The 17912-nt window shown below is 38.3% G+C and overlaps 2 protein-coding genes across 4 annotated transcripts in view; one reads left to right on the plus strand and one right to left on the minus strand.

Annotated features, from left to right (window-relative positions):
- LOC132075384 (neurabin-1-like) overlaps window positions 1-3927 on the plus strand; it is a 40984-nt gene extending 37057 nt beyond the window's left edge. For all 3 annotated transcript variants that reach the window (XM_059475763.1, XM_059475762.1, XM_059475764.1), the window contains 2 exons: window positions 895-1083; window positions 2376-3927. In XM_059475763.1, coding sequence (XP_059331746.1) covers window positions 895-1083; window positions 2376-2543 — 357 coding nt within the window. In that variant the 3' untranslated portion in view covers window positions 2544-3927. The remainder of the gene's footprint in view (window positions 1-894; window positions 1084-2375) is intronic.
- A 520-nt stretch (window positions 3928-4447) lies between these two features.
- PDK1 (pyruvate dehydrogenase kinase 1) lies at window positions 4448-17455 on the minus strand. The gene is made up of 11 exons (XM_059475765.1): window positions 17237-17455; window positions 13955-14096; window positions 12427-12498; window positions 11731-11915; window positions 11356-11445; window positions 11005-11082; window positions 10322-10398; window positions 9550-9648; window positions 8500-8610; window positions 7206-7319; window positions 4448-7085 (listed from the first exon to the last, which is right to left on the minus strand). Exons 1-11 carry the CDS (start codon window positions 17352-17354, stop codon window positions 6945-6947), a joined length of 1227 nt encoding a protein of 408 aa, XP_059331748.1. The 5' UTR covers window positions 17355-17455; the 3' UTR covers window positions 4448-6944.
- Between the last annotated feature and the right edge of the window lie 457 nt (window positions 17456-17912).

Consider the following 17912-nt stretch of genomic DNA (forward strand, 5'->3'; position numbering starts at 1 on the left):
TCCATGTTTTCTGTTTACAAATGCGTGTAAGGCCTGCTGGAAAAGGGGAGCATGTTTTCTGCAGTTTGCAAATATCTTGAATGAGAAGTCTGCAAGTCTAATGCAGCCTGTACTCAGTCATGAGCTGGTGAGAGATGATTCTGGATAGTTAATAAAACTTCAGTTAACTGATGTTAGTGATTCAAGTACCACACTGGAATTACTTCTCTGCAGACACTGAGCTCTGTTGTGTAGCTTTTCTTTTGTGATGAAGTAACAGTGCTTCAGGACAAACAGCAATACCTTTTCCCCTTGGAAGCAAAATGAAATTGAAGCAAGGTGCCTCAAAAGCTCTGTGAGCTGGCAAACTGTATTTTCAGTGGAAGTCTACAAGCTGCTATGTTTCTGAAATGGACATCTTTTATTTGGGCAGTCCTTATACAATATCAACCTAATAGCATTAGTTCAAAGAACAAGCAGTCTTCTCTTCACAAATGTACAAAATGTAATAAAACTGTACCTAGAACACTCACCAGATTTACTGGCTACTAGAATTGTTTTTATTCTGGATTTCCATCACTTAACAATAATAATAGAGTTGAAGTGCTTCATAATTCTTTATGCAGTGTAAGGTAGCATCTAACATTCAGATAGAGCTACCTTAACCAACTAACTGAGGAAGTGTGTTCCTTGTTTGGATAGGTCCAATTTACCATTTATGTTCTGTTTCTGACTTTGTGTTGTATGTTGAAGTGTCTTGTTTATAGTAAATTAGGCAAACTGATCTCAAGAACTTTACTTTTGGAGTAGAGCATGTGTAAAAATGCACTTTGTTAACCAAACTCACCTGACAACTGGAATTCAACATACAGTCAAGTAAAATATTGCTTATGGTGACTTTTCTCAATTGGTTAGGCGTTGGATGATGAATTAACAACAACAGGAAAGCAAAATCAGTGGCACAGTAGACCTATTTCTGAATGGACCACCCAGCAAGTGTGCCACTGGTTAATGGGAATGAACATGGAGCAGTATATCACAGAGTTCACAGCTATGAACGTAGATGGACAGCAGCTGATGCAGCTCGACAGTGAGAAGCTGAAGGTATGTGTACATGCCAGGATTGATTTGTAACTGTATAGGTTTCACTGCTTATTTAGACATATTTTTAACTTACAAAGTCAAATTTCCTGGTTCTGTGGTTTTTTAAGGGATGGTTACTCGCTCTTGTTATTTTATTTTGAGTTGCTTTTGAAATACTCAGAGACTGTATAGTTAGATGGTAATTAGTAATTGATTGTAAAATTAAAGGCTGTTTACAGTCAGAAAAATAACAAATATTGCTTCCTTGAGGAAATGAAAGGAAGCATATTTGTCCAAGGAGTCTTGATACATCTGTCACCAATCTCAACTAAGGTCATACCAAAACAAGTTCTGGCCAATTGAAATAGAATAGCAGGATCCCGTTTTAGAAATCCGTTTCTTCAATATTTCCTCTTCAAATGGGAAGGCTGAAATCTTAGCTGGTGACATTTAAAATGACTCAAGTTTTTTCTTGCCATATTGCACCTGGAAGCTGTAGTATGTATGCATCCCTTATAGTTCTGGTAAATTTTTGCAGTTTTTCTTTCTTGTTAGATTATGAGACTGTATTATGGACAGGCAAGATGTGCAGCTAGAAGAGGTTCATTGGTCAGCTCTGGCGTAAGGCCAATTATTATTAATGATTAATAGCAGAACTTGAGGAGCTTAGGGGGAAAAAAGGTGTTCTAATTTCAGCCTCCAAAATATGCCTGCATTTTAAACAGACATGTAACACGAAATGTCCTGCTGTATAAAATCGCGTGGGCACAGGGAAAATACCAGTGGCTGGCCTGTCAGTGCTGTCCCAGCCAGCCGCGGAGCCTTGGGCGCTGTGCCCCGAGCTCCGTGCGCGCCTGGCGCCGGGATCGTGCTGCCACCTGCCGCTCGCAAGCGCAAGCGTGCCGGCCGCCTCCTGAGCCGCCTCCTAATAATGCACCTTAAAGGCCTGCAAAATTACAGAGTTGTTACCGAGTAAAAATTCCTCGTGTGCAAAAAGAGCTAGGAAAATATCTGGACACTAGAACCAATGATGCTATTTTCTGGGAATTCCCAGGGGTTTACATGTTTGTAAAATGCAACATGAAATTGTTACTTTACAACTGAAGAGCTAGCCTTGGTTTTCTTACCTACCTTGTTACCCAGATGATTATTTGCAGTGTTTCTGTGGCCCTGAGTCTTTATTTTTCAAATAAACAGACTATCTTGTCGAAAAGTGGATAACACTTTCTTATACTGTTAATGCACAAGCATTGTTAACAGTGCTGTTGAAAAAAATTACTGATGAGGTTTTGTTTTGTTTTCTTCCTTCAAAGGCTTTGGGAGTTACCAGTCAAAATGACCGATCAACAATAAAGAAAAAAATTAAGGATATTAGAAAAACACAGGAAAAACTGGAAAAGCAGAAGGAAAAGGTTCAAAAGAAGGAGAAAGAAGTTCGCAAGACTGGCAGAGTTGTGGCCACTCTTGAATCAAGCTGCTAAAATGACCATTTTATTTTAGTGCAGACTTGCCTAAACTGGAGGAAGTTCAGCAGATTTGTATATAATTGTACAATTGAGGGAGGAGGGAAAGTGCAACAGTTTAACAGTTCAACGTGGTAGGTGGTTTTTTACTTTTAATTGTGGTCCCTCCCCATTACAGCCCAGTAAAATGAAATAATGTTTTCAGTATTTTTATTTCTAGTTGACTCTGCCTGTACGTACTAATGGACAATAATTTAACTTTCTGCCTTAAGTAATATTTCTGCTTCTAAGGTGTCATATGCCCTTTTCATTTAATCGATGTTTGTGAAAAGTAGAATACTGTTTTAAAAATCTTTCCAGTATTAGTCAGCTAGCATTTGATAGAGTTAAAGGTGATAGAGGGACAATAGAAAAATCCTGCCAACAAATTCAGTCTGTGACAGTCTGTTTATCTGTTGCCACTAAAGATGTATAGTAAAAATTAAGTTTTAGAAATGGCAATGTCAAATTAATTTAAAAAGAAAGCATGTATTTGGAATTTAGGATTATTTTAATTCTTTTACTTCCAGAACTTCATTCAAAGTTCACTTTAGTAGCATATCATTTTTCAATTCTATGTGTTGCAATTTACTGAGAAAATAACAAGAAATACTATGTAGTTTTCACAAACTACATATCCTAAGCATAATACTAAGTTTTCTGTACACTACCATATGGTGTTGGGACGAGGTTTAAGCCTATAAATAAGATCCTTTTTAACCTATTTTTCCTAAATAATACATAGTTTTATAGATTTATGCTATGAATAAGATCAATTTGCAATACATGTATTTCTCTTTTCTACATGCGAAAAGATTTTTTGCGGACCAAATTTATATATTTGCTAATTTTAAACAATACTGTTTTTCAGACTTCAAATACTGAGGGAAGAATTGTAGGAAAAATTATCACTGACACCCTGGGTTTCTGCCTTGTATTTAAATGTTCAGTTGTAGACTACAGATTATTTCTCTTTAAAGGAGGATTTGATTCTTGACATAGCTTAGAACATGACTTGGTGTTTTGTATATTTACATACTATTTTCTAGACATACTACAAGAACACTTCCTTAATTTAGATTATTCCAGAAACATAGACTAGATTAAATATCAATTCCACCCTAGAATGGACTAGAACAAAACTTACATAGCTCGTTTATGTGGACCAAGTTCTCCTTTAAATCTATGGACTGTTTTTCATTTTAATTAAATGAATGAACTTCACTGTTGGTGTTTCACATTTATTATTTTTTTGTATAAATGTCTTAAGAATTTCAGCAAAAGGACTGCGTGGAAATGCTTCTGCACACTAAGCATTTCCAAAATAAAGTTTGAAAATCTTGGTAATAAATACTTTTTAAAAGATATTATATTTCAGTTTTATGCATTATTTGGTCAAGATTTAACTTATTTACTTTGTTTACAGTAGATTTGAGTTGTATACCAAACTTACAGACCTTGAACCAAAGAGGAATGCTGCCCTACTGATGAAAGAGAAAGGAGTTAGAAATATGGAATCATCAAATGCTGAGGATCTCCCACGTAAAACCACCATTTAATTAAGTCAGTCAAGAAAGCTGAATAGAACACAGAATATTGCTAGAATCCCATATTACCTTTTTTCTTTAAGCGTACTTTTGCACCCTGGGAAGAGTTTTCTCCTGAAGGAGACTGGTGAAAATGATGGCTTCAGAGGTTTCCCTGTGTGCAGAGCTGTGACAGGTAAGGAGGGGCCACAGCAGGGATGATAAACTCCCCTGGCAGCTGAGCACGAGAACACTGATTATCAGAGCCCACAGCGTTTAACATCTGGCGGATATTGAACAAGAGGGCTGGATGCAGTGAACAAGCTCATTACCAAGCTACACAATCACCCAACAGAGTTTCATTTTCACAATAGTTTTAATGAATAGATGCAGCAGTTCTTTCAAAAAATTAACACAGACCAAGATTGATTAACTTTACACTGCAAGACTCAGCTAATTTGCATACAAAACTATTAATCTCAGCATTTTTATAGTATACTACTTTTCTGTAGTGATTCACTTCAACTTAACCAGTGTGCTCACAATGACTTCAGTAAAGTAATGAAAACACTAAACACAAAAGTTGTCTTCTGCACTTCTATTTAAAGCAAAAGTTACCAAAGTTCAAAACTTTTAACTATGATTAAATATTGTAAATCAAACCACGATGCATTTGTGTTTTCACCACAATTGTTTGGGGTTGCAGGCAAAGAGATAACTACAAATATAATTATATAGCAAGTTGCTCTGGTAATCAGAATTCAATTGGTAGTTAGCTGAGAACATGAAAGAGACTTTATTACAGTAATATCTAAAATACTTCATAGACTTTGCAGAAAACAAACTGTTAGCTTTTCTTCAGAAACACTGCTTGTAGTTGTCTGATGTTACTAAAATCAGTTTAGTTAGTTAAAAGGTTTAAAGGCTAGAATGCTCAGCTTCAGACCTGATTTTTTAAAAGCCCTTGCTGTAACTTTCAGCTTTAGTTTAGCAAAAGCAATAGCTGCAAGTGTCCCTGCCAGCATTCGTACAGGCCCCATTTTACGCTGTGTGGCATTTCTCACATCCTGTTGCAGGGCCAGAGAAGAGAACAGCTCTTGGTTCTCCTCACTTGTAGCCCTACAGACTGAAAGGTGTGCCAGTTATCAACTCGCATCCTTGCAAGGAAGAATAGGGGCCTCAAGGTGCCCACAAGCTTGAGTGGAATAGGTAACCCTACTGATCTGGTGGCAATTAAGACACAATAATACTCCCTCAGACTGTCAGTTTAACTGTACACAGCCCAGTCTGTAATGCACTTCTATTAAAGTTACCTACAGTAGCTTAACCAGGGTATAAACCATTTTGTTGTTTTGCAGAACTTCGCTAGGGAAATAGCAGGTGATAAATCTTGAATCTCACTCAGCTGCAACTACAGTAGTATGACTTCAATTTCCAACATCCTACCTATCCCCTTCACTTGTGGTATCTCACCTTTTGCTCTGCACAGAGATAGTAAACTAGCAAAAGCTAGGCCTATTGTTTCTGAGATGGAGTATGCATGTCTGCTGCAGAACAAAACCCACAGAATTACATGCAGTTTAATTAACTGAGAAAAGCATTGGTTCCCAATGACTTTAACTGCATCCCTCCAAAAATGCTCAGGAATGACAGGGATTGAGGTGCAACACAGATGTATATGATTTGAACAAAGCTCATATAGTAGGTGTTAAGTTGAATTCTTAATTGGAAGGACTCTGTATCTGAAATGTAAGATTCATTCCCCTCTCTCTCTTCCCCTTTATGTTCTGATTTGTCTTTGATTAACATATTCTGGTTATCATGTTTATGTTATAATGTGACTTCCAGTTACTACAAAGACGAGGCCAGAAGCATATCACAAATGCAAAGGTATTTTCAAAAACTGTTAATTTACTTACTTTACTTACTCCTGAGAAGGCAGTTTATACTGTCAAAGTAATAGAGATGCCCTATTACAGACAAATTTTAAGAATCTGTTTATTAAAATAGTTTCATTTACAGCTGTACCTGACATACCCAACTCTGAGATCTTACAGATGCTAGAATGTTGATACTGCATTTTGGTATGACCTATAGAAATACAGCAAATGCAAGACTAACATTTCTCTACTGTACACAAGCCAATGCTGTTTTTAATTCACAATGATCAGGGTAAGGTAAGTTTTTCACATCTATTATATATTCACATTACAACCAAAGAAATAGAACTGATGCCACCACATACCTGAGATACATTATACCAGTAGTAGAAGTTAAAAACGCTTTTAAAAAACTTTTATCCCTACAGAGGTGTGATTTCTACAGCTGAAAACACCACCTTGATGTAGGCAGTGTATGTAGGCAACATATCTAACTTTGCAAAATTAAGCTTCAGCATGCTTAAGATAAAAGAAAGTGCCATACAGTTTCAAAGGTGTAGCAATGAGCTCAGTATTTCTTACAGAAATTTTTCATTAATCTGTAGAATTTTATAATGGAAGAATGTTCCAGTGAGCTTTTTTAATAGTTTTTCTAATAAAATTATTTTTAAATAATACAAATTAATACCAGATGTGATAGCCATGGCATTGATCCCTATAAAAACCAATATATTGCTCCTTTGACTTAGCTCTGAAAGCAGTCATAAATAGAAAGTGAAACAAATGAAGTATGACCTTTTTTTATATGTGCATGTTTGGGGGTTTTGGTGGCTGTTGTTTTTTTATGTCAGAAAAGCCTCATTACACTCAAATTTAGAATTACTTTCACATATCAGAAGTGGCTCAAAATCATAAATCAGGTCTTCTAAATTCCCTTTACAGACAAACCTACTTAGGAGCTGCTGAGGAAAGAGCTACATACTCCGAAAAGTGGTCATGTCCTTTGGCTCACTGCTTGGCACACACCAGTCATCAGCTTCATGGTTTGCTTTATAATGTTTCCAGGCTGCTTTGTTGTATACAGGGAGTCTTTCAATTGATTCTGTTGATAAGGCCTGTAAGGAGAAAAGGCTCTAGTTGATGATTCTTTTCAATTGAAGTTACCATAACAGAACAAGGAGTTCCATTAGCAGTTCAGATTAGAGCTGCTGATAGAGTAGAATGTTACATCATACCTTGATGTAAATAACTGCATCTGTTCCATAGCCTTCTAAGGAATACAGTTTCAGGTCTCCTTGGAAGTACTGTGCATACAGACGTGATATGGGTAAGCCATAACCAAATCCAGCCTGATCAGGAGAAAACACTTCCATTAATTGCATTAATCAGCAGCATTTTCTGTTTAAACTTCATAGGTAAAATAGACAAACTAAGCATGATGTTTGACAGTAACAGGAGTTCAGGTGTTAACTATTATGCCCTCCCCCGAGCTATTATATACCCCAAAACCAGAAGAATGCATGAATGATCGTGATTATGAGAAAACTCTTTGATTCCTTTGTCAGGCAGGGCTGGTAGGTAACACTTCTTGCATTATGGCAGCTTTTTGAAGAGATGCCGTTGGAGAACACACTGCTGTGTGTCTGCACCACACTCATGGAGCTCCTAATCTTAAGTACTCAGAGTTCTTAAGTCAAATACACACCATCATCAGAATATATAAAAAAGGTTCAAGACACTACATCTGTGACTTTGCAGCTTATACTGAAATTCTGCCAAGCCCTGGCTGCAGTAGCAGGACAGAGCCCATAAGTGTTAAGTGTGATTTTTTTTTGTTTAAATACTAAATATTTTGTTTAAATAGTAATTTTTGTTTACATTTTAGAGGTAATCTCAGTGAGTGTACACGACACTCCTCTGTAAAGATCTCATGTTTAGTAAGTTGCAGAGTCATCTACATGCAGAACTACATACATTTTTAAATGATGCTAGGTGGGAGAATAAATACAGGAAAGCTGTTCAGAGATTCTAATTTCTGAGAGCTTAGGCTTCATTTCTTGTGCATTTATTACACTCACATGAGACTAAAGAGGATTCTTCATATGCCCTCTCACATCTATGTACCTTCATCCTTGCTAGGGCTTGGTACAATTGACTACACAATACAAATTAACTATGGCCTTGATCTAAAGTCACTGCTACAATTATTCTTCCTTTCATTCGGTGGCTACAAATATAATTCTGAATCCTGCTCTCACTGGATTGTGCAGCATAGCTAAGTATTCTGCTTGAGGTGGCTGATTTTTAGGTTTAGTAGAGAAAAAGAGAATCTTGAACAAATTTAAATAATTTTTGGTATTTTATGCCATTTTTCAGTTATTTTTTGAAAAATACTTTAAGCTTAAATTAAGTAAAATTCAAATATTACTCAATGCAATATCTATAAAATTAGCATTTCATAGCTTTAGCTAAATGGTTTTTGTGACAATTAGACCTATCCAGGATGCCATGGTATAAAATCTTGCATACCAAAGGTGTAGCTCGTGATGTCTCAACACGAGGACGTGGTGCTGTTGAATACATATAGTTGAACAGTCTGTCAATTTTCCTCATAGGAACACCACCACCACGGTCACTCATCTGCAACAAGAAGGAGCATTTAGCTTTATATCCCTGAATACATTTTTATAAAAGACAGCTTCTCTCAAACAATAAGCCAGAAAAAATTACGGTAAAATATTATTTGAAGGTGTAAGTTACAGATTTTCCTACTAAGTTACAGATTTTCTTTTAATTCTCATCTTCAACAATGACCAAAGAGTAATGAATCCTTCCCTTTCATCCTTTATTCAAACCATTAAATAAAATACTGCCATAAGAAGCATTCATAATCTCTTGGAGAAAAGGAAATTCTGCTTGAATTGTGCATTACTTTTATCTTGTTCATCCCACACTTTTGTCTGAAGTCACTATCTATACCTTTTGGCAAATGCTAGGTTCTCTGTGTATTTTATCTTTATTCCTCAAGAATACTGCCATATTTAAATATCATTTACTAAAATCTATTACTTGAAGGAGTAAGTCAAAGGAGTTATTTTACTCCAGTTTAGTTAGACCTATGAAAAACACAGTGCTTGCAGCTGGTCTTTGAAATCAAAGATGGGTGTTGTACAGAAAAAAGAAGCTGCAAACTGTACTTCAGGAGGTTTGTTTTGTGTGGAATATACAATATATATTTCCCTTTCTTCAGTTCTTTCAAACCTGTATAGCTCTATCATTGTCACTTAGAAAATGTTGATGTTACAATTGTACAAAGATGCTACTTTAGTCATGGTTGCTTCTAAGCTAGGCAAGACACAAGCAAGTGCAGGATGCTATTGCAGACCCCTCAGTGTGACTGCAGCCTCTTCACGAGGCAGTATGTGAAATCCCATGAAGGTTTTTCTCTTACAAACATCATCACATACAATCTGTTGATGGAACCAGATCACCAGCTCAAGTTACTAATATGCTGCTCATGACAGGAAAGGAAAATCCTAATCAAAATAACTTTCAGACTAGTAAAAAAAAAAAGAGTACCTTCACAGTTAAATCCTCATTTCCCAACGTGATTTGTACATGAATTGCAGGATAAATGCCTCGATCAGCATGATGTTCCATGGTAGCTCTCATTGCATTCTGTAATTTCCAAGTACAACTTAAATCCTATTCACTTTGTATATTAACTTAAAATATCATTTAGTAGTTATTTTTATCATGTATTTAAGAATCAGAACAAATGTATATTGGTTTAGAATGGGTTTTTTATATTCCTAGTTTATTCAGTATCAGTATATATTTAGTTTATTAGAATATTAAGACATCAAATATTTAATTTTTTAAAGGAAATGTGAATAGTTTAACGTACAGCATTTGTGTTCTAGAATTCTTTATAATGCACATAATACATGCAATATGGCACAAAGTTCAAGAAAAGTCTAGGACTAAACTGCTGGAGAAAGGTCTGTAGGGCATGTTACGTATTCTACCAGATTTGAAAATACAAATTTATGGTATATCTAACTTGCTTCATTAACTAATGTCTTCATACATTTTAAGATTTAAGCTGCCTATTCAGAAGGTATCCAGTGGCTGGGTTAAAGAGATACCTCTTCCAAAGCTGTTCATTTTCTATGCAATTATTGTTTCTCTAATAGTACAGGGCAGCTGTGTTGCTGCAGTCAAATGGCAATAAGTTTGCACTTGCAAAAACACACAGTGATCTAGAATCAGTTTGAAAAGTCAAAGCAATACAGACTCAGTAAACAAAGATGTAGGAAAGAATTGTGTAATTAATGGTAAGTGCACAGACCTTGAAAAGTTCAAAAACCATGTGATAGAGATGTGATGGCACATACACCACTTGCATAGGCTGTCCTGGTGATTTAGCTGGAGAGAAGAGAGTGCAAATAACTAAATGGCAAATGAGATGTCTTTATTCATTCCCACAGTAATTCAGAATGTGAATTTGTATTGTTAAATTTAAAGAAGGAAAATTTAAATAGAAATCTTTTGAAAAATTGCATGTTAATCAAAGTCATAATCAAGATTTTCAAATGTTGCTTGCTGCTTTAGAAATTAATCTTAAAACCAACTATGGGATCACTGAGTAGGGCATATCATACCATGTTTTCAAACAACCTCCTCATAGGTATCACAAAGATGGAACAGAAAGTCTTGTATGTCTTTAATGTGTCACAAGAAATGCAGAGAGGGTGAGATGCAGTAATGTCAGGTGAAGAAACATGTAATCTTAGCAAAGGAAGGAGCCTGCTAAAATTTGTTATATCAACAGCTGTAGAATCAAAAACTTCTACTCATGTCAGTTTTCTGATTAAAGGGAGGAATGGGGAAAGCATTCTGCCAGATTTAAAAAAAAAACCAGTAGATACAGAGAACACATGAACTATGTGAAAAGCAGAACATTTCACCACCAGTTCCTTTGGAAGAAGCCATTATGATGTTCAAGAGTATGCCTTGTCCACATTCACTTACAATTCAACTCTTCAAGGATAAGTTCTGGAGAGCTCATGTAATATAAATCACAAAGGCTCTTGGCATTTTCATAGCCATCTATAATAAAGAACACAGGAAGTTACGTTTTCTTTTTCTCCTTTAGAATCTACAAAAATAAAATTTTTGAAAGTACTGTGCACTCTCAGGGAGATTTGTACTCTTCAGAAAAACTGCATTTATAGGAAAAAGAAACAAAATTGTATTTCATGTCCAATAAAACTTCTGCTCCTGGTAGGCAAGAACGAAACAATACATGCATATCGGGATGTGTATTTACTCTTAGGATGGACTCCCATGTAAGTTTTCAGGATTCTTATCATCTGAATTTACCTTTAATAACTTCAACAACATTGCAGTTAGGATCGATGCTTCCAATATGTTTTGGATGAGCTGGATTAATTTTCCCACCAAACAGTAAAGCTGCCAAAAAAGAAAACATAATTTAATATCCAGTGTAACTTTATAATTTTAGTTTGTGTCTTCCATTTTGCTAAATAAAAAATTTACAGACAATCTATAACTTCAGTCCTCACCATACTGAAAAGCCTACTATTAATAAATATTTTAGGAATTGTATGAAGAATGAGTTATAAATGGCAAGGCAAATAGTGTACTCCTAAGTGGCACCTTAGTACATATTAAGCACTTAAAGGAAAATACAGCTGGCATGGTACAGACATCATTTGCCCTCCTTTCGACACTTACAGTGTTGATTAAGGAGCATTCTGATTGAAATGCGACTCATGTAGAAGCGGTCTAAGAAATACTGCACGTTCTGGGAGGTGACTGGATCAATGCCAAAGCTCTCCTTGTATTCTATCACTCCTTGAGCCATCGTAGGAATGACATCATTGTGGCGGTTCCGGATTTTTATCACAGTGTCTGTAAAACTAAAATGAATTCATTGTTACTATTTCACTTTCAAGGGAAATTCATCCTCCAGCAAACAGTGCCTGTCTACAAAAATGAAGACTTACAAAAATATCACATCTGCCTGCTGCAGGAAGAAGGCAGGTCAGTGTTTTACAGCACATTTCAGGTGACTAGCACTGAAACAAACAGTAATCCACTATTTTGAATGTTTATAAAATTATTATTTATTTATTATCTTGATTCAATCAAGAGAAAGAGAAAACTGTGCTAACTGTTTTCATGCAGAACAACCCATGCCTGTCAAATGGCACTTTTGGTCAGCCAGGACAGACCAGAGCATTCTGTAGAATGACATTATGCTGAAGTGCTTAATTTCCTGGTTTAATGTACCATCCTTTAGGGACAGGGGATGACATTGCTGCAATTCTTCTGTAAAGATTTGAGATAGGAAATTTTACTTCAGCTACTGTTTTTCTGCCAATTCTCCAATACAATATTAACAAGATATATGTGATAGCAAAGCTTTACCTTTGAACAGTCCCTGAATCTTCTGAGCTTTTGTCCTTAAAGTCAAGAATCTCCTGAAGACTTTGGACATACCTTTCAATGAAACAAAGAGGATAAAGATCAATTCTAATATGTCTCCCCAGATCTCTCTGGTTAGCAGTTTGTGGACTTCCAATGTTGCATTTTTCCAAATCATTCTGTCTCCCTGTGAATTTTGTTAGATTCCTTTGAATCCATTTATGATGTTTTCTTCCAAAATTTCCAGAGCAATGCATACCACAATTTAATTAGAATGCATAAAATATCATCTTTGTGGTTTAAACCCAGTAGGTGATCACTTATTTGCAGCCCCTGCGTGTTCCTGTTAGTAGAAAAATGTTTCCATTTGTGCATGATTTAAGTATTTCTGCCATCCCTTTCCTTAGATACGTATTTTCCAAGCTGAAGAATTCTGTTTGGTTTCTCCTCACGTAGAAATTGTTCCAACCCTTTGATTATCCCTCTTGGTCTTTTCTGTTCAGGATGGAGCTGCATGCAATTCAGGGGAATAATGGGCTAACACAGTGGTACAATTATATTCCTACCCATTGGTTATTTAGTTCCTAATACTATTTTCCTTCTTGCCATCAACTGACATATGCAGAAAAATATTCCCAGTAGCATCAACGTTTCTTTTTCCATTGTAAGGAAGCAAGCACACAGGAGAGGAGGTTCTTCCGTGTTCTACTTTGCATTTGCCCAAATGGAATTAATTTCCCATTTGATCAGTGTCATCTAGTATCATGAGAATGTAAGCATTTGTGTTTCAGTAAGAATTCATTAAGCTATCTTCATTGATAGCTCTTTTCATATTCAGTCATCTAGTCAATCCCACTTACTGGCAGATTTTGGCAGATAACTTTAAAAGCCTTTACAGAAATCCTTGTGCCTTTAGCAGTTGCCAAGCAATCTCTTTGTTTTGCTTTCATCTTTAAAAACTTTATGCCTAAGTTCCTTACTTGGAAGCAAACTTTACTTTTCAAATAATGTCTTTTTTACTTTAATACTTCCATGTTCTCTCTGTTGTTTTATGTTTTGGCTTTGGGAATTTCCTATTGCTTTTTCTTCATATTTTCTATACCTTTACTCTCAGTCTGCAATAACCTGTCTTGTAAATGGTTTCTGTTATGTTTTGCAAACATTTTGTGCCTTAGTTTGCTTCTGTTGTTTTCTTCAACTAGCTTCTTCACTATGAGGTAAGTTCCCTATTAAACACTCTTCTGGTGGATTTTTTTATTAAAAAAAAAAATTGATTCCTCATACATGAGTGTGTGAAATACTTAATGATTTTTTAATTCCCTTGGGGTTCTCTAATTGCTCCTTAATGCTTTTTTCCCACATCTGTAAATTTAGTTTCTGATCACACTGGTATATTTAGCATCTCAGTATTAATACATGATGTTCATGCACCAAGCCTATGAAAGTCCTTTCAATAGAAGAGAGTGACTTCCTCCCACCTGTGTATCTGCAGGAGGTCACCCTGCAAGGAATGGAATGTCACTGTTCTTACCAGCTCTGCACCAGCTGAACTGAAGGTGTTCTCAGGAGGTTGTCTGGAAGCAAGCTGATTTCCTTCATTATGTTTGCCAACCTCACCGGCAGCTCTTGTCGCAGAAACATAAATGAGGTCTTTTCACAAGCATTTTCAGACCCTAAGACCAATATGACATCAGAATGAAGTCAATACTATGGCAGAGAACTGCACAAAATTAATTTCTTGCATAAGAGGCCTATACCTTGATTTCAAAGCAGACTCCACCAGGCTGTTTCTTTCATGGCAGCAGCCCACTTGTATTTCAAAATCTATGGCATACTGAAACCTTCCTGTGGCAGTAATGAGAATCTTCAAGATATGAACAGAAACTAATGCAACAGTTACAGACCTATACTGTTCAACTTTAAATATGGCTTCTATCCATATTTAAATGTATATTGTTCATTTTATTTGCAGTAAACTCTAACCAGCACTGATCCAACATGTCATTCTGAGCATGTCAGAGAAGCAAATGAAACCAGCACAGGCAACTATTTATGAGAAGGATGCTTGAAAAGTATCACAGTCCCATACACCCTGTTTTTCATCGCTGATCTTAGTGAATTACCATAACTCATCCTCAAACACTTTCAGAAAATAAAATCAGTAATAGAGATCTCATTTTCAACTAAATCTGTTATAGTTTAAATTCAGTCTTACAGGAACAGAAGTCAGGTGAACAAATTCACATGAATAGTGAGAAAGAAATTAAAGTAGGACAGCTACTCTGCTTAGCCATTAGGATACTGCTTAGCCATTAGGATACTAATACATTTAAATTTTTACATTTTTAAAAGCTGGAAGTGAAAATACCGCCTCTTTTGATAACTGACCTGTCCTTTTGTAAGAACAAGTGTCATCTGTGGGGGTGGCAATTAAATGTGGTTATTAAAATCAAGACCTGCTTGTACTCCCACAAAGCTTGTTTTCCTAGGTGAGAAAAGAGGGTGCAGCATGGGGAAGAGACTAAGAAATGCTGCACTTCATTCTCAGCCAGACTTCTTTCTAGACTTAAAGACTGTCACATAAACAGCTTCTGAACTTCTAACCTGCCCATCTGCTGCAGTGGAGTGTGTACTTCAGGTCTGGTGTTTCACAATGTGTATCTCCTACAAATGAACTCCTGTGTTACTGCTCAGTTCACTCCTTCCATTTGGCAAGGGGAAGTTGGGAAAGAAGATCAAAGGAAGGGATGAGGAAAGAAAAAAGAAAGCTGGGACTGCCTTAAACATGAAAAATCTTCACCATATAGAGCAGTTTACTTTAAAGCATGCAGACTCAAACACAGTGATGAAGGAAAGTCAGTTAGTTAAAAAAGCGAATAATTTACAAGAAATTCCTCCACAATGGCACTTACCAGCATTAGGCACTGTCTACACAAGATCTCTGCCTAGAAACCTTTCATTCTTCTCCCTACTCAGATTGCACAGGCATGACTATTACTGGCCTTTCCCTTTTCTTGGGTAAAATTCCAAGAACAAATCAGATTGGAGGTATTAAAGTGTAAATGCAATTGTTAAATGCCTCATACACTCACAAAATTACATTTCACAAAATAGTTTTTGTATCTGAAGGCCTTATCTTTGCAATTTTGGGTCAAATATGGAAGGCAGTATAGAGCAGGAAAATTACTCTCTTCCCATGTGCAGCTACAGTCTATATCTAGGCAAAGAATGGCTAAAACTCCTACAGAAAATACTGTGGTCTTATAACCCAAGACCAGACCTGAATTTGCTTACAGAATATTTCATTTTTTTAAGTTAGCTTTACCAGATTTTATTATTTCCTCTTTGACTCACTCCTGCAAAAGGAGCAAAAAAAATCCTTAAAGTAAACACCATCAGATTATAATGGCTACAGAATGTCTTACAGAGAAATATTGTGTCTGTGTTGCAGTCTTTGTTATTAGATTTTACTCTCTGTAAAGGATCTCTAAAGATTAAATCTGTAAGGATTAAATCCTTAAGCAAAAGAGAGGAAAAAAATATTGTAGAAGTTTTCAAGACTATTTTTACCTTATGTTCAGGTACTAAGAGCAAAAAAGTAGCCTATCTTTTGACACAAGGAAATAGTGTGCCTTGAAAATAAACATCGATTTTATGGTAAGCGTTTTATCAGTAATGGTAAAATAACACAAGTCAAAGCAAACTCTGAATTGCAAGGTTCTTTGCTTAAAAGTACAGTGGCAACAGAACATATGGTGAAGTTCCTGTAGGAATCTGGAGTTTTAAATGTCAGATACATTTCATTGCACAAGTGAAACATTGAATAGATGGATGAACTGATAGCAGATAATTGTGAGAAAATCTTGTTTGTAACTCTTCCTGCTTATACAAAGTCTTGGATTCTAGGATTAGTTGTCACTTAGGTTTTATTTGCAAAACTATAAAAAGCCATGAAACTATTGACTAGTTAAATATATAACATGTAAACATGTATGCACACCAAAGTGCCTTGGGTACAGAAACAGAACATACTATAGAATGGTTCCAACCTCAGGCTTTGAAAAGATGTCTCAGTGTGACTTACACAACCTTTCTCTATTTGCTTTGAAGCAGAATAGAACAATTCCTGTGATCCCTTTTCTTTCCAAGCTGACAGTCAAACCTGGAAGCATTAGAAGTGGTTTTGGCACTGAGTGTAACATTGAGAATCCTGTTACTGATTTACTCAGTTTCAAGACTAGATTCCAAACCTCCAGGATGGCTCCCGGTGTCTGCATCCTGTTCCTTTTCTCACACACCTTTTAAATCGGCAACATTTGGCTAGGCTGTTTCTGTAGGGCACAGGCCAAGTGACAGAGCAGTGATGACTGTTCCAGCCCCTCGTGCCAGCTGAGGCTGAACGCTTCACGTGTTTGGCAGATGCCTTTAAAAGGCTGCGTGCTGCTCAGCAGAAGCCTTAACCAGTCTCACCTGTCTGAGTCAGTGCTCTAACGCTACCAGTTGTCACAGCTGTTCCCATCCTCTCCCCAGCACTGCGGGCTCTGCAGGAAAACACCCAACTAGCCTGCTGGTGCCAAAAACTGGAGTTTTCAGCTACATTTCAACCTTGCAACAGTCGCGGTCTCCGGGAACGAGCCAACTGGGCTCCCTTGCCCCAGAAGGAAGCAGAGCCCTTTTCTGCCAGAAACGCAGCATTAACAGATAAGCAACAGCCGGGCAGCGCTGACGGGGTGAGGGATCGTGGCCGTCCCGCTCCTCACAGGCACCTGTGGGAGGAGGGGCAGCGGTCGAGGGTGTCTCGCCGAGGACTCACCGAAGTCCAGAAATTGCTTCATGGAGAGCGGCGAGGGGGAGAAGCGTGAGTAGAAGTCCACCTGCTGCGGGATGTTGCCCGGGGCAGCGCCGCGCATAAGGGCGCGCAGCAGCCTCATGGTGCAGCTCCGTCCCCTCAGCTCAGCCCGGCCCGGCCGCCATTTCCCGCCGCGCCGCTCCCCCGGCCCCAGCCCAGGCCGCGGCCGCCTCCGCCGCGCCGCCGGGAGGAGGTGCCCGAGGGGGGCGGCTGTCTCCGCCCGGCCCGGCCCCGCAGCGGCGCGGGGCGGGGGAGAGGGCGGCTCTGAGGGAGCGGGCGGGGGGGGGCCGGAGCTGCCTGGCGGTGCCTGAGGCGGACGCTCAGCTGTCCCCGGCGCTTCAAGGGCCCGACGGGAGGAGGCGACGTTCGCATCGCGGAGGAGCCCGGCCGCGCACAGGTACGCGACGTTACGGGTCCCGGGGCCGCCGCCTGCCCGGCGAGGGGCTGCGGGTGCGCCCTGCCCACAGGCGGGGAGCCGTGAGGGCTCTGGGTGCGGGGGCCGGGACCGCAGGGGCCGCGGCGAGGCCGAGAGATGCCCGTGCACCAGCGGCTCTCGCTGGGCACTGCGGTGCCCGGGGCTCGGCGGTGCGGGCTCGGCGCACCCGGGGCCCCCTCTCGGCCTGGGATGGAGCCGTGGCGG

This window comes from Ammospiza nelsoni, chromosome 7 (assembly GCF_027579445.1).
Source record: "Ammospiza nelsoni isolate bAmmNel1 chromosome 7, bAmmNel1.pri, whole genome shotgun sequence".
NCBI classification, from domain to species: domain Eukaryota; kingdom Metazoa; phylum Chordata; class Aves; order Passeriformes; family Passerellidae; genus Ammospiza; species Ammospiza nelsoni.

Excerpts from the sequence above, each read along its gene's own strand:
- PDK1 (XM_059475765.1), bottom strand. The coding sequence starts at position 17,354 with ATGAGGCTGCTGCGCGCCCTTATGCGCGGCGCTGCCCCGGGCAACATC. Across the intron at positions 14,097-17,236 it reads GAAGCAATTTCTGGACTTCG|GGTCTGAAAATGCTTGTGAA; the intron begins GTGAGTCCTCGG and ends TATTGGTCTTAG. Across the intron at positions 11,446-11,730 it reads AATGCTCCTTAATCAACACT|CTTTACTGTTTGGTGGGAAA; the intron begins GTAAGTGTCGAA and ends CTTTTTTGGCAG.